This window comes from Sinocyclocheilus rhinocerous, unplaced genomic scaffold, assembly GCF_001515625.1.
Source record: "Sinocyclocheilus rhinocerous isolate Xijiao unplaced genomic scaffold, SAMN03320098_v1.1 scaffold3639, whole genome shotgun sequence".
Taxonomy (NCBI): Eukaryota; Metazoa; Chordata; class Actinopteri; order Cypriniformes; family Cyprinidae; genus Sinocyclocheilus; species Sinocyclocheilus rhinocerous.
The window spans coordinates 61,517-77,827 of NW_015639545.1; the positions used below are offsets into that span (position 1 = coordinate 61,517).

Consider the following 16,311-nt stretch of genomic DNA (forward strand, 5'->3'; position numbering starts at 1 on the left):
CTTTAGTGGATTTTGCTATCCTAGGTACTACCAAAATTCCAGAGTTTTGCGACCTTAGGGAGCGTGATGGATTGTAGCGTGGTAGAAGACTAGTTAGGTACGCAGGAGCTAACCCATTAAGGGCCTTGTAGGTAAGTAATAATATTTTGTAACTGATACGGAACTTAATAGGTAGCCAGTGCAGAAACTGTAAAATTGGGGTAATATGATCATATTTTAATAATTTAATGTAGTTATTTAATTTTTTAATGTATTTATTTAACTTATTTGAATTTCTTTTTAATTTTAATTTCTTTTGTTTATCGAATCATCTGAGGCAGATGTTTGTACCAAGTGTCAACAAGCCCATGTGATGCAAACTAGAACTGAATGCCACACCATTACAAAGCGCTTGGTCACCATCCACTTTAACACACACATAGGAAAAGAGGAAGCCTGCAGGGAGCATGAAAGAGAGGAGGAGGTAGAAAAAGCAGAAGTGTATAAACGGAGTAGGCGGCGATGAAGAGGTGAAAAAAAAGAGATGAAGGAAAGAGGGATCAGACAGAGATGAGTGTGAGGAAGCCAGCAGAACAATAGCGAGAGAAGTGGAAAAGAGCGATGGAACAAAGAAGCACATGCACGGATTAATTAAACAAAGAAAGAAAGGAATTTAGAGGAATAAATGTTGGGGAGGGGTAGGAGAGGTACACCCGGGCACAGGAGTCTTTTTCCCCTTCTTGAATATCCAGTTTTGCTCTGAAATTCATAAAACTTTTCGTCTAATGTGTGTTGTTTTATTTTAAAAACAAAACTTAATAGTTCTCATTCAGATGCATTTCTGAGCGAAACTGAATGTTTAACTGTAAATATGTAATGCAAGACGGGATTTAATTTGATCTCTCAGATTGAATTGTGAAAATTGAGGTTTGATATTCAGAGGTGAAGAAAGCTATTACTTTTTGATAAAAGCAAAAATTGGTGGGTCATGAAAAAAGGCCAGGAACAGTTAAGAAAGTAATTTTGAACCTTTAAACCATGTCAGAGGTTTAGCTTTGATCATACAGTGCATGTACACTTGTGTGTGTGTGTGATGTCAGCTGACGTTAAGTGTTTGTTTGAAGGGAGTGTGAATTGGAACGAATGTCTTTTATGTGTCGAGAGACAGAGCCTCAGGCTGTACAGAGAGGAGAGTTGACTGGTTTCCCTGCACATGTTTATCACCATTTGTGTCCAAGGCCAAAGAAAGTGTGTCAATGTGTGTGTCTCCCTGATAAATGGACCTGCTAATTAATGGTGTGCGAGGAGGCTTGTGTGAAAACAATGTTAAACATGGGTGAATTTTGACACCAGTAAGGAACAAAACAGGATTGCGGTTTTGAGAAAAGCCAAAGTTTGATTTAATGTCATGATGCACGTCACAAAAAAAAGCATGTTTGCTTGTTAAAGTGCATTTTATTGGTTGAGTTTAGCCTTGGGCTGTTTCCAGTGCCATAGGTTTTATTTTTTTCTGTACTGCGTTTTATAGTTTTGGCTCACACCTTTGAGTGATTTGAGAGAGGCTGAGGCAACGAGATTACTTTTCCATACCTCCTCAACATAAGATCACTCCTCATCTGTGCCAGATATCTAAATAAGGCCATAGCTGTCCGGTAATAAATTTCCATACGGCATTCTGAGTGGAAGTTTGTGAACTTGCTAGTACAGACACGTTGAGTGTATTGAGTGTAGAATGATCTAGAGTTGTTTATGGTGTAAACCCACAAGCTGAATCTCTGGTGTCGGGCCGTTAACGGCAGCGGGAGGCTGCACTTACCCAGAGGGGAGGGAGACGAGAGGTTTCCAAACAAATCTTTGTGTGAGTGTGTGTTTGTGTTTGTACTCATAGTTAGGTAATATGTGCCAATAAGTGATCAGAGTGCATAAGTAAGGCCATGGTGTGCACATAGGCCTACTCACAGCTGAGCGATTCCCATAACTCTCTAGGCTGATGTGGACTACTGATTATAAGAGCTGTAGGCAACTGAAGTGTTTCCCAGTTGTGCGTTAGCAACTATGAACTACCAGAAACTACTTTTTCTCACAGAATGCTGTGTTTTAATTAAGTAGGTCACATGTTTGAGGAATGTTGTTCACATTTTCTGCTCTTATTAGGTTTTTTTTTTCAGTTCTCTGAGGGCAAGTTGGAATTAAAACCCATGCTACATGCAAACTACTTACTATTTCTTCATTATTTGGTATGTATGTTCATAGTTTACAGTACACATTTTCTGTACCCATGGAATACTAGAATGATTTACTGCAGTTGCTAAAATGAGCAGTATAAAACAAGCCACACTGCAAAGAATATAGAATCTCAAAGTGCAATGCGAACAACTTAACCTTATATTCCAGTTTGATGAATTAAATTAATATACCATGATTGTTAAGGTCTCTTTCTTGGCTCATTATTTGCCAAAAGTTAATTATTTTAAGTTAAATGATTAAGGATTAAATTTAAATTGCATTCAAATGTATATTGATTTTATTCCCAAGATGATAGCTGGATGCCACTTGTTGAATTAATCTAGACAACAATATAGCATACACTACTGTTTGAAACATTTATAGTTGCATAATATGTCCAGTTCACATATGTCCATTCAGTAGTTTCTGCTATAGATTTGTGATGCATCAGACTTGAGTATTAGCTTATCTTCAGCATTGGTTAGATTGGGAGGTTGATATATTAGACAATATAATGACTTAATGCCTGTTTTCATTTGAAGCATGCTGTTTGAAAATATAGACTGTGTGTGTGTGTGTACAGCTCTGAAGACACCATCCGTATCTGCTCTGGCTGCAGTGTTTGCGGTTATCTTTTTAGAGAGCTGTATCACACTTGAGCGGCAGAGACTTCACTCAAAGGAAGCTCAGAGCCAGCCGCCCTACGCCCTGTGTGCCTCTCCATGCTTGTCTTTGGCAACACCAGCTGTATTTTTACATTTAGGAAGGAAGTTTGCAAAGAAGTTACACCAGCCTTGTTCTGTGTAAAGATGAGCATTAAGCGGTTTGAATACAGGATGAAGTCCTAAATTAGATTCACCATCCCCCGGCTTCATGCCTTCACTGGTGTGCGTATGTGTGGGTGAGGGTGATCTCTCCTGTCAGGGGTCTTTTTGTGACATTGTGCATGAATGAATTTAAAGGGCAGGCTAGACAGCCTATTGATATGGTCATAAAACATGAGGAGCATGGAGATCTCTGTTTTTTTCTTCTTTTTCTAACAGTAAAACACTCTTTATAAAGGTGTACAGAGGCCTGTAACTTTAACTGGCAAAGTTTTATATGTACTATATGTATATAATATTTGTATGTCCCTGTTGAAGTGCAATTATTTCAGCTTTTTATATCATATACAAGATGAGTCTGTTGTCGAAACATCATGGTTTTCTTCCTCTTGTTTAGGTTTTTTTGGCTTAATGAGAAAAAGTAAGAGCAAAAAAATTTATCACTTGGAGTTCTGGCAAAAACAGCAACGTTCTTGATAAACTTGTGATAACTTTTCCTCTGACGTAAAAGACGTGCATGTCAATTTGATTTACATGACACAATTTTGATTTAAACCTGGTAACATTGCAGTTCCCAAAGTTACAAGCTAAATGACAAGTAGCCCAAATTTTTATTCTCAGTTGGCTTTGGCGAGTGTTTATTTTGGACAAGAGTCAAAAGACTGTATCAGCATACTCACAAGTCAAGAAACAATGCAATGCTGTGATGATCAAAACATATTGTTGTTTCATGAAGGTCTCATGTGTGTCTCCCACAGACCCCCAGCACCTGGGCCGATGAATGCGAAGAGAAGAAGAGGGGCTGTCACAAGCGCTCAGCCTCCTGCGGCAGCACTGACCAGCTAAAAGAGGTCAGGACGCGTTTAGGGCCTGATCTCCTCTCCTCCCCCGTGTTTTGTTCCATTCAGCAGAAGCAGGGCCGGGGCTGGACCCCCTCGTTGTTTTTATCTCCCCCGTGTGAGATTGTAGATGAGGAGACGGGGCAGCAACAGGCTGTTGGGGTTGGTGGGGAGGGGGAAGATGGAGGCTGTGTCATTATCATATTATTGGCAGGCTCTAGTGAACCAGAAGCAGCCTGGTGTCACCTCACATTACACCCTCCCTTCCTCCTGTTTGTGTGTGCACCCTTCCTTCCCCTGTCACATCCACCAGTGGCTTCATACGCTGTTCTCTCTATTCAGTCTTCTTCCTCTCTTCCGCCACTTCAAGGGTCTCCTCCCTTCGTATGTCTCTGCTGTGCCCCTTGAGTGCCAGGCTTTCACAGGCATCTGTGCATACATTATCTTCTGCCACTCATTATCTCAACTGCCATCTCTCACCGCTCAGTCGACTCTAAACTTGTGTGTGTGTGTGTTCTACTTCATAGTCAATCATTCTCTAAACAGTCAGCAGGTCATATGTGCACTCACACACGCTGTAGGCAAATCTGATGGAGACCTAGTTAGCTGCCTTACCTAGACAACGTTTAGAGATATCATAGAAGATCTGGAATGGCATATCTTGTTTGATCTAAATTGTAAGGCAGTGGACAGAAGGTTACCCTAGAATGCACTGCATTGCATTCTTCTTTGCTGTGCATTAGGGAAAAACCATGTAAGATATAGGACTGAGTGAAGAAAATATTATTTGTTTATTCATTACTAAATGGTATTTCAAGAAAATAGATCTGTAAATTTAAATGTTGTAGGAATTAAAAAATGACAACTAACAGTCTCTACTTGGAGCCATTCAGGGATGGATGGATGGATGGATGGATGGAGGGTTGGATAGGTGGATGGAAGGATAGATAGGTAGGTGGATGGATATATGGGTGGGTGGATGCATAGATGGTTGATAGGTAGGTGGATGGATGGATGGGTGGGTGGGTGTTTGCAGAGATGGATGGATAGCTAGACGGATGAATGGATGGATGGAGGGTTGGATAGGTGGATGGATGGATAGGTACGTGGATAAATATATGGGTGCGTGGATGCATAGATGGATATAGCTAGACGGGTGGATAGATGGATGGATGGAGGAATGGATAGATGATGGATGGATAGATATATGGGTGGGTGGATGTGTGAATGATAGATGTGTGGATGGATGGATCAGTGGATGGATGGATGGAAGTATGGATAGATGGGTGGATGGATAGGTAGGTAGGTGGATGCATGGATGGATGGATAGGTAGGTGAATGGATATATGTATGATTGGATGGATGGATGGATGGATGGATGGATGGATAGCCAGATGGGTGGATTGATGGATCAGTAAATATATAGATGGAAGTATAGGTAGGTGAGTAAGTGGATGGATGCATGGATGGATGGATAGGTAGGTGGGTGGATACATAGATGGATGGATAGCTTGGTGGATGGATCAGTAGATGGATGGATGGAAGTATGGATAGATGGATGGATAGATGGGTGGATGGATGGGTGGGTAATGTAGGTAGGTAGGTGGATGGATGGATAAGTAGATGGATGGATAGATGGACAGATAAAGAGATATATGGATAGATGGATGGATGAGAGAAACTGAAATTGAGAAATTGTAGAGAAATTGAAGCTTGTTAAAGCTATATTCTAGCTAGTAATTGCAAGTCTTAAAAACATGTGAGTGGTACAAAGAAGTCAGGATCTTGTAATTACTGTAATCCTGACATTATTTAAATGCAGTATTATTGTGGTTCGCATGAGTAGGGCTGTTTGCTGCCTGTGCAGTCCCACTCAAATGTGAGGTTAAGTTTTAGTTAGGATGCTCCCTTAGAAGGTAACAGGTCTCAGTAGGTCTCAGTGAGGGACCTGTTGTAGTCTGTGGTACAAACACCACATAATGTGCCTTCTCAAACAAGCATTGAACAACACCAACACCTCTTCATCACAGTCACACACAGATAAAGCCCACACAGACCCATTAAGCCCTGGTCAGAAATGCTTCTGTGGGAATTAATGTTGTCACATCCTGGCTGCTACAGGTTAAAGTTATACTATACACACAACCAACACATCAATACCAGCTCACTCATACACACAATCCAACTGTCAAACAAAATAAACAATATATCAATAATGTAAGCATACAAAGAGACAAAGATCTGTATATATAATAAAATTTTCCCAACTTAAAATATTGTATTTTTTTTAAAATATCACAGTGATGATGGTATATGGATTTCTTATCAAAAACTTTCAAGGTTTGTTTATATAAAGAGATAATTGGTTTGAGAGAAGTATTATTTACTTGTGACCAGGTTGTCAAACAATAAGTGATATGTGAGAAGATCATCGAATGCATAAACATCTTCGCAGCCTTAGTTGACATGCAGCTACGGGCATATCTAAAATTTGCCAAATTGAACTTAATATGATTGCAAACCTTCTTAATGTGCGTTTTAAAAGTAAGATTGCTATCAATATATACACCCAGATATTTAAAATCTGAGACAACTTGTAGTCTCTCCCCATCTATGACTACATCTGACTCCGCACGGCAACTTTTAGTTTTACTGAAAAACATACATACAGTTTTTGACACATTTAGTTGTAAACAATTATGTTTTAGCCATTCCGTGATCTTTAACATTGAACTTGTTAGCTGATCAGAAGCTTGAGTTGCACTATTAGCATGTACAAAAACTACTGTATCATCAGCATACATCTGGATGTTAGAATCTAAACAAAAATTTGGCAAATCATTCACATACAAAGAAAATAAAAGTGGGCCCAAGATTGAACCTTGCGGGACACCTGCTGACAAAGAAACAACACCTGATTGATAATTCTTCACTCTAACCAACTGAGACCGATGTATTAAATATGATTCTACCCATTTAATGGTGTCTAATGAAAAATTAAAAGTATTCAATTTAGATAAGAGAATCCCTTGATTAATGGTATCGAAGGCCTTTTTAAAATCTAAAAAGACGGCACCGACAACCCCTCCTCGATCTAACAATAACTTAACTTTTTCTATAAAATAGCAATTAGCTGTATCGGTTGAATGATTAGTACGGAAACCAAACTGATGTGGGTGTAAAGGATAAGCACTAGTATTTAAATGATTAATCATTTGTTCTGCAACTAATTTTTCGGCCACTTTGGAGACCACGGGCAAAATACTAACAGGTCTGTAGTTACTGATGGATAGACGATGGATAGTACATGTATTGCCTTTCTCTTCCCTAGGCTGGGGTAAAGAGAGAGTGAGCGGGAGGGTATATCTGTTTTTTGTTTAACAGACCGATTTTTATAAAGGAAAGAGTACTAATGTAATTGATCATAAGTGTTTTTGAAAGCATGTGTTTGGGGTGGAGAGAGGGTTTGGGTGTTTATTTGTGTATGTAACAAATTACTTGAATGCAGTGCGGAATGTAGTGCCATGAGACAATCAACAATACCATCTGACCTGGGGCTCTGACTCACTCAGGGCTAGAGTTTAATAAGACATAACATACAGTACAATTAACAATAAACCCTGATGGTATCACCCTCAATGTAGTTTAATTATATGCTGGCTTTTATTTAATCAAGATATTTGAAAATAATGTCTGTCCTGACAATCTCTCTCTCTCCATGTTTTAGATTGTGAAACTGAGGCAGCAGCTCCAGCGCAGTAAACACAGCAGCCGTCACCATCGCGACAAGGAACGCAAATCTCCCTTCAATGGCAACCATGCTGCTTTCAGCCAGTCACAGGTGAGCTCTTTCTCATTCGCTCTGAACCCAGAAGACCCGGTGGAGAAGGTTACCTGGGGTGGTGTGGTGATGGTTACCAACAGGAACACTGTTGTTTTTGAGTCTCTTGCTTTAGTTTTTTACCTCTATAGCAGTGAATCACCAACCATCAGTTTTTTTTGTTTGTTTGTTTGGCCAAATTTAATAGTGTATATGTATATACCTTTGTATATACCAAGTGTTTTTGAAGTCTTATGCTCACCAAGGCTGCATTTATTGATCAAATTTACAGGAAAACTGAAATATTGTGAAATATTATTATAAATTAAATGAACTGTTTTATATTTAAATATATTTTTAAATATAATTTATTCCTGTAATAGGAAAACTGAATTTTCAGCATCATTACTCCAGTCTTCAGTGTCACATGATCCTTCAGAAATCATTCTAATATGCTGATTTGCTGCTCAAGATGCATTTCTTATTATTAATGATGAAAACAGTTTTCAGGATTCTTTGAAGAGAAGGTCCCGTCCAAAGTAACTGTATTTATTTGAAATAGAAATACTGTGTAACATTGAAAATGTCTTCAATTTTGATCAATTTAATGTGCCATTGCTGATTAAATTATTAATTTCTTTAAAAAAAAAACTTACTAACCCCAAATGTATGTGTGGTGTAGTGTACATTATTTACATTTATTAATTTAGCAGATGCTTTTTTTCTCTTCATTGAAAAAAAATCTTTTTTTTTCCCAGTAGGCCTACATTGCTTACGCTTCCTAAAAGCGCCCATGCGACTCGTAGTGGTGGAAAGAGTACTAAGAAATTGTACTTAAGTAACAGTATTGCTACTTAAAGGCAGGGTATGTGATTTTTCAAAAACACTTTAGAAAACTGATTTGGGCCGAAAATGCAATAACTTGAGTAGTTTTCAGCAAACTACTTCATGTATTATTTTTCTATTTTTACCCAAAATGAGACGATGTGAGCATTATGGAGCAGGGTTACAATTGCAATGCAATGCTAATTGACATAGCTTGTATCACAGTATAGAATTTTATAAAAAATATTTTCTGTCTCACTGTTATAAGAAGCAACATGGAACCACAGAAGCTAACTGTTTAAAACACGACTGATGTTATATAGTGATTTTGGAGCAAAACATGATACTAGTCTCATAAATTGTCATGTTTGATGTTATGATAAGCAAACATACTACCTATCCCTGTTGCCAGGAGCAACTGTTTTATAACTTATTTTGAAAAGTACATTCACGTATAAGATTATGTGGTTGTTTTTAAGAAGGGCAAAAGCAAAGAAGGGTAAGTGAGGGTTTAAAAGAAAATAAATGGTTTAAAACAGTGTGAATTGTGCCAGTAAAAAATAATGTGGGGTATGGGTAAGGTTGGGCATCGTTTGAATTTTTATGATTCCGATTCTTGTCAATTCCTAATTTCGATTCCAATAAGGTAAAAAAAGAAAATAATAATAATAAATAAATAAAGAATAAAAACTATTAGATATCATTCACATTTATTCTAACTCTTATTGCAAAATATGTCCTTGTTAGCTGAATACTATGAATGAAAGTCAACAGGCTAAAGAACAATTACACAAGAATCTGCGCAGCAGAGAAAACAGCCTGTGAGTCTTCTTGACTTGAATGGTTAAAAATCACATTGAAATTGTAGTTTGTAATAATAACAAAGGTGGACTCCAGGGACACATTCGGTAGGACAAAAAAAGCATTTTATTTAACATATTCCTTTGTGCGCATTTTAATATGACTTTAAACCATTCAAGCACAAGAAGACTCGTGCTCTGTTTTCTGTACTGCACACATAGGGGCATAGCCATCATTTCAGAAATGAGGGGGATCGAAATGTAAAAAAAACAAAACTTTTGTCTAATTGACAGGCTTTATTTTTTCTTATGTATTTTAATTGGATAAGAAATCAAATACACTGCTGGATGATAACCAATAATTTGTATTCTATAATATTTTTTTTGTGTATTTTCCTAATGACAGTTATAATTGGTTTAAACAAACACATGAGATAGAAAAGTTTCTAAACTGTATTAAATGTTATGTCAATTAGCACTGCATTATTCATATACTATATTTATTACCTCGAAATGACCTGAAATTACCTTTTTTAGTAGCTACAGCAATAGCGGGATGCCTTTGTCCATATTAGGGATTTCCTGCATGTCATACATTATTACTTCTACTAGGCCGTTTTGAACTTTCTGCACGAGAACGCCCTCTGGTTTCAGCATGAATGAGTAATGTTCATATCATCTCGTTTTGGATATGAATAAATCGTAAAAATCACATTGAAAGTGTAGTTTGTAATAATAACAAAGGTGGACTCCAGGGACACATTCGGTAGGACAAAAAAAGCATTTTATTTAACATTTAAACCCATACCTAGGCTTGGGAATCCAAAATCTATTCCAATTCTGGAATAGGATGCTGTTAAGGTTAGGAATCGTCTAGTTGTTATAAAATTAAAATTTTGATTCCTCTTATCGATTCCTTTGTGCGCATTTTAATATGACTTTAAACCATTCAAGCACAAGAAGACTTGTGCACTGTTTTCTGTACTGCACACATAGGGGCATAGCCATCATTTCAGAAATGAGGGGGATCGAAATGTAAAAAAAACAAAACTTTTGTCTAATTGACAGGCTTTATTTTTTCTTATGTATTTTAATTGGATAAGAAATCAAATACACTGCTGGATGATAACCAATAATTTGTATTCTATAATATTTTTTTTGTGTATTTTCCTAATGACAGTTATAATTGGTTTAAACAAACACATGAGATAGAAAAGTTTCTAAACTGTATTAAATGTTATGTCAATTAGCACTGCATTATTCATATACTATATTTATTACCTCGAAATGACCTGAAATTACCTTTTTTAGTAGCTACAGCAATAGCGGGATGCCTTTGTCCATATTAGGGATTTCCTGCATGTCATACATTATTACTTCTACTAGGCCGTTTTGAACTTTCTGCACGAGAACGCCCTCTGGTTTCAGCATGAATGAGTAATGTTCATATCATCTCGTTTTGGATATGAATAAATCGTCCGGTCATGCATCTCGTTTCTTCGCCCATATGCTCATACATCCAAAGCACGCAAACAGAAAAAGGGATTTTAAATGCATCTGATTGACAAATAAATCATGGTTGATCTACCAGCCAGATGCACGTAAAAATGCATGCGCTCTTATTTCAGTGTTGTAGTTAATGTTGAGGTTATTTTAGCTTCGTACATTTAGTTTAACTGCACTGTTAAAGACCGTGGTGTGATCGGCCTGCTCCCGCAGCTGAACTGGACATTTTGATTGGTTCTGCACCCGAGTCAGACCTTGTCTGTTATTGGCTGAAGCGCAGGGCTCCACACCTCGACCCCAGAAGTTTGAAAAGTGCCCGTCAAACGCCGACTTGCTCCGTTTCTCCATCGGCGCCTTTGTCTATTTTTTTTTTTGTACTTGGTACTTTTGGTGAAAAATAAATGTAGCGAAGTTGAATACTTTAGTTTTATTCTACTCAAGTAAAAGTAAAAGTACCACAATTTAATTATACTCAAGAAAGAAGAAAAATTAAAAAATGTACTCAAGTACTGTAACGAAAGTATTTGTAATTAGTTACTTTCCACCTCTAGCGACTCGTGTGCTACTTCTCAAGTCTTCTGAAGTCATACTGTAGCTGTATGTGATGAACAGACTAAACGTATTTACTAACTAAAAATCCTCCGCCAGTCAAGTCTGCCACATTAATGATACACGAGAGAGCGAAAGTCTGTTTATTGACATAAGCGTAGCACAGTGCAGTGAGTGGACTTAACGCCATATAAGCAGAAGAAGAAACCAAACACAAACGTTGTGTGTCATCAACACAGCAGTTTTGAATGTGACAGAATGATTTGGTAACTAGAAGTCGTCTCCTGTGTCCCCTTTATAATACCTCCCCACACTATAAGCCACTGAATTTCTGCATAGTTTTGCCACGTTCTCTCTCTCACTCATTCTCAAAGCACGTGAGTGGGTAAGTGTGCATACCACTGTGTAAAAGCGTGTCATGGTGTGTGTGTGTGTGTGCTTGCACTCTGGTCTTAATTGGCAAAGCCAGGTGCAGGCTTGTAGGCTGTTTAAGAATAAAAGACCTCTCTTCACGAAGACAGGAACAGTGAATAAATTACTGCGGCCTGCCGCTTGGCCGTGTCTCCCTCGCTCCCCCTCCCTCCCTGCCTCCGTCCTTTTCTCGCTCTCGCTCTGTTTTGTTATTGTCCATGAATTAGTCCAGCATGTGGTGAATGTGCCGCACGCCTGGTCTTTACTGTACTATAGCTTCCAGCCAGTCAATTAAAGGCCACACTCTGTCCGGCCCGCTGGATGTGTGTTTTTGGGGCCCGTTGTGCGGCTGGGGCTCTTTTTTTTTTGTTTAAGTGCATGTGGCGGGCTCAAGCACCATCTGTCGTCTCACTGTATTCATCTTTTGTATTTAATCCTCTGAACTGTACTCAGACTCTGCCCCTCTGTTGCACAAAACACTAGACTATTCACAGCTCACCCTGAATTGGACAAGAATACTGATTTGACCGGTGCAGTCGAACTAGACGTGTGCCGTGTACCGACGAAACGTGCTACCTATCAGCTACCAAAAATATATTTGCATTGTTTTAACGGTAAGTTTAGGGTAAGGGTAGGTGTGGACGGGTAGGTTTAGGGTAGGGGTAGGTATGGACATCTAAAAAAAGCCTCAAACCACATGAATAAGATGCTGGTAGCACAATCTGATAGGTAGCATTTTTCGCTATCGATTTGTGCTACCTATTTCTTTAATGGGAGGTAGCACAATCTGAGCGGCTAGCACAAATCGTCAGAACACCGGTATTCGGTAATGCGATATATCACGATAATGAATATGCACGATATCGTTATCGTGGGCACTTGAAAATACCAAGAATAATTATTTATTACAAATTATTATTCTTTATTGTTTGGTCACACTTTACATTAGGGCTTCATTAGTTAACAGTAGTTAATTCATTAGTTAACATAAACTTCTAAACATTCATTAATCTTAGGTAATTCCGGTATTTAATAACATGTTGTTAAAATAAAAAGTTGCAACTGTGTTATTTAATGAGCTAACATGAACTAAGACTTGTAATTTGCACTTAAATGTTAAATGTTCAGTTATTTTTGTTATAAGAAAAAAGTTATTAAACCTGTTATACTGTATTATGACAACACTTTTTTGCAACTAAATTTCAATATCGTGATAATACCGTATACTGTGATAAAAGTATAGGCAATTAATCGCAACATGAAAATTTGATACCGGCATATCCCGAAGTCGAATACCTTACAGAAGTCTGTGTTCAGAATGGAATACTAGCTTACTATTCATTGGATGTGTAGTATGCTGTATACATCATGTTGCCTACTACTTTTTTTTTTAATAATTAAACAGTACACATTATTCTAAGTTATATATTTGGTAGTACAATTAATCATTGTCACATGACGCCATTATATCCTATGTATAATTAGTGGCATCCAGTTATTAACTTGGAAATGAAAATGATTCAATTACAATTCGATTTTGTGAATAAAATGTCTTAACATTTGGCTTTTTGGGTCAAATAAGGAGTCAGAACAAGGTTGTTTGCATTGCATTGTGGGATATGGTAGCCCTTTCTATGACAACATAGATAATAAAAAGGAATGCTCTTGAGCACCAAATCAGCATATTAGAATGATTTCTGAAGGGTCATATGACACTGAAGACTGGAGTAATGATGCTGAATATGTAATTAACTTATTAAAATAGTAGTAAAAGTTATTTTAAACTGTTATATTTTACAATATTACTGTTTTTACTGTTTTGTTTTTTTAATCAAATAAATGCAGCCTTGGTGAACATAAGAGACTTCTTTCAAAAACACGGTAAAAAACTTACTGACCCCAAACATTTGAATGGTAGTTTGTGTCAGTTGATATCAGATAGATAGATAGATAGATAGATAGATAGATAGATAGATAGATAGATAGATAGATTATTAACTGTTAACGCTTTGAGCAATCACACATCCCATAACTATACTGCAGAACTAGATAAGGTAGTGTATTAGTTCACTGTTATGCACAACCATACTCTTGTTCTGCAACTTATGGTTTTGCTTAAGAAGGAACGATTTTTGGTTTGCTTGAGGCGAGCTGTGAGAAGTTCATGGTTTCGGCCCCTCAAGACCAAAACTTTTCTCTCCCTTCGCTCCACCTCACTTGTTTTCTCACAGCATAGCCTCAGTGTGAGAAAACATATGGAAGTGCTAACCTGCTATTCCAGGAACCCAGACTACCACGTGATCATTTAACTATACACAAACACACACTCGCATCTGTAAGAGCCATCCCCTCCAGCAGATGTACGCGGGGTTGATTGAGCAGTGTATCATTAGTCAATGCCATTTCGTTCTGCCTCCAGATTCCTGTAGTTCTCTTCATAGCAACCGAAGTGGAGCTGGATTTGTCTTTTGAAGGTTTATTTATTCAGGGAGTTTCTCTGCTGTGTATTAGCCGTAATTTGAAGCAGCTGAGGGTGAGTTTAGAGCCGGAGAGATGCCCAGGCCTGGTAATTATAACAAGCATGCATTTATTTGGACGGGAGGTGAGAGGGCATGTTTCTGCGCCTCAGGCTGAGTGGTCGTGATGTTTCTCAGCTGGGCCATCGGGGTCGGGTGCCGCCCAGTGGGTGATGTAGACTGTAAACTCTCTCCCTTCCATCACATGAACAGTCTGTAATTTTTTGATGACCATAGGCACTTTAGTCTGACCAAGTTCAACCCCCAAATTTTATTGTAAACTTCCATTTCTCTCTGTCTTCTACTTCCTTTTTGTCTTGGCACTCTGATGTAAAAGCACTTTCCTAAAGAACACACACAGCGTGACCTCTGTGTCGAGGGGGAGGGATGTGTGTGTGTGTGTGTGTCGTCTCAAGGGCTGCGTCGGGTATATGTGGGGGTGTTCTTCCCATTATGTGTGTGGAAAGCAGCTAAAGATGAAGTGGCAGTCATGAAAATGGCATTCTTTCAGAAATAAAAGCCCTGAAGAGGGGGAATAAGAAAAGAGGAGGAATGAAAGTTGCATTTGAAGACCTTTATGAGAGATCCGGCCATAAGGTCAGCAGCTCCATGAGAAGAAAAGAAGAAGAAGAAGATCAGAGGAGACACAGAAACACGGTGAACAGCCGTGGAGATGTGCGCATCTTCTTCAGGCTTGGGATCTGCTTTGTAACAGAATCAACAAACTTGATCATAAACTTTAGAGTAGATGCCATATTTGTTACAAACTAATAAAAAATATAGTTGGTAGTATCTGTCCAATCTGTGTTATACTGTCGTATACCTGTGTGTCAATAGTTCAGCTATAAATACATTGAAACATGTCATTTAATTCATGTTAAATTAAATGTGGTGTTCACTGTGACTAAATAACTATACATCCATCATATTAGTCCTCTGTTACTCCCTAGATGTATTAGCTTTAGTGTTAGTTCTAGTATATCCGTTCAATGGGCCTCATTCATGAAACATCAGCAAAACGAATTGCTGTGTAAATCATTCATAAATCCGTTCTTGTGTAAATTGTCACATTGAACTTAATCTTCCCACAAATCTCCAGTGGACAAAAACAACAAGGTTTGTGAAAATTAAGCATGACCTTGGACCTGAAGTTATGAAATGTTAAGCAGACTCTACTTCCTTCCCTCACGGCCTCATTTTGGCATTCTGACTAAAATTCATAACAATTACCTTCTTGATTTGTACTCCTTGGCGATGCTAGGTGTGTAAGCAGTATGGCAGTAACTGTGAGAATGTGTCTTTTCACACAAATGTCCAGTGGACAAACAACTCTGGAGTGCATGAGTTGTGCATGTGGAAAGGGGTCATGAAATGGACAATCAAAATGTCCTTGATATTTACACATAAGTGGTTGCTCAACAATAAAAACATGCAACTACAAGTCTCATAGCTCAAAGCTTTCAAAATTTTCCACCTTTACAAAACACATTTGAAATCGCCCCAGTCATTGTCACAATTTTCCTCTACACACCCCTCTTTTTTAAATTTTTCTTCAACATGCCGCTGGTTTTTCTAAATATCTTGTATTCAAAGCCAAGTTATTGCCAAGTATTTAGTCCTCAGATGCCAGTAAGTACATTTATTTATAATCTTCAAGAGTGTTTGGAATAAATGTCAAGCCAATGTTTAACACTGTTAAGAGACCAAGTGTATCATCGTATCATAATTTTCTTAATATATTTAATATATAGTTAATATAATACAATATTAAAGGGGTCCTATTATGCTCTTTTACAAAGTCTTGATTTTGTTTTGTGGGGTGTACTAGAACAGGCTCTCATACTAGGTTGTTCGAAAAACACATTATTTTTCACATATTTTACATTATTACAACACCTCTCTCCCCAGTCTGGCATGAATGGCTCGAATAGTTCCTGTATCAAATGAAGGCCCGCCTTCTGAAATACGAAATGTGCTGTGATTGGTTAGCTGGGACAGTGTGTGTTGTGATTGGCA

General features: G+C 38.0%; 1 protein-coding gene and 1 long non-coding RNA gene across 3 annotated transcripts in view; one reads left to right on the top strand and one right to left on the bottom strand.

Moving 5' to 3' along the window:
- LOC107751499 (protein FAM117B-like) overlaps positions 1-16,311 on the top strand; it is a 49,407-nt gene that overhangs the window by 21,346 nt on the left and 11,750 nt on the right. For both annotated transcript variants that reach the window (XM_016567243.1, XM_016567244.1), the window contains 2 exons: positions 3,788-3,880; positions 7,596-7,709. In XM_016567243.1, coding sequence (XP_016422729.1) covers positions 3,788-3,880; positions 7,596-7,709 — 207 coding nt within the window. The remainder of the gene's footprint in view (positions 1-3,787; positions 3,881-7,595; positions 7,710-16,311) is intronic.
- LOC107751501 (uncharacterized) overlaps positions 12,601-16,311 on the bottom strand; it is a 24,456-nt gene continuing 20,745 nt past the window's right edge. Inside the window, exon 3 of the long non-coding RNA XR_001641257.1 lies at positions 12,601-12,699. This is a non-coding gene — a long non-coding RNA (uncharacterized LOC107751501). The remainder of the gene's footprint in view (positions 12,700-16,311) is intronic.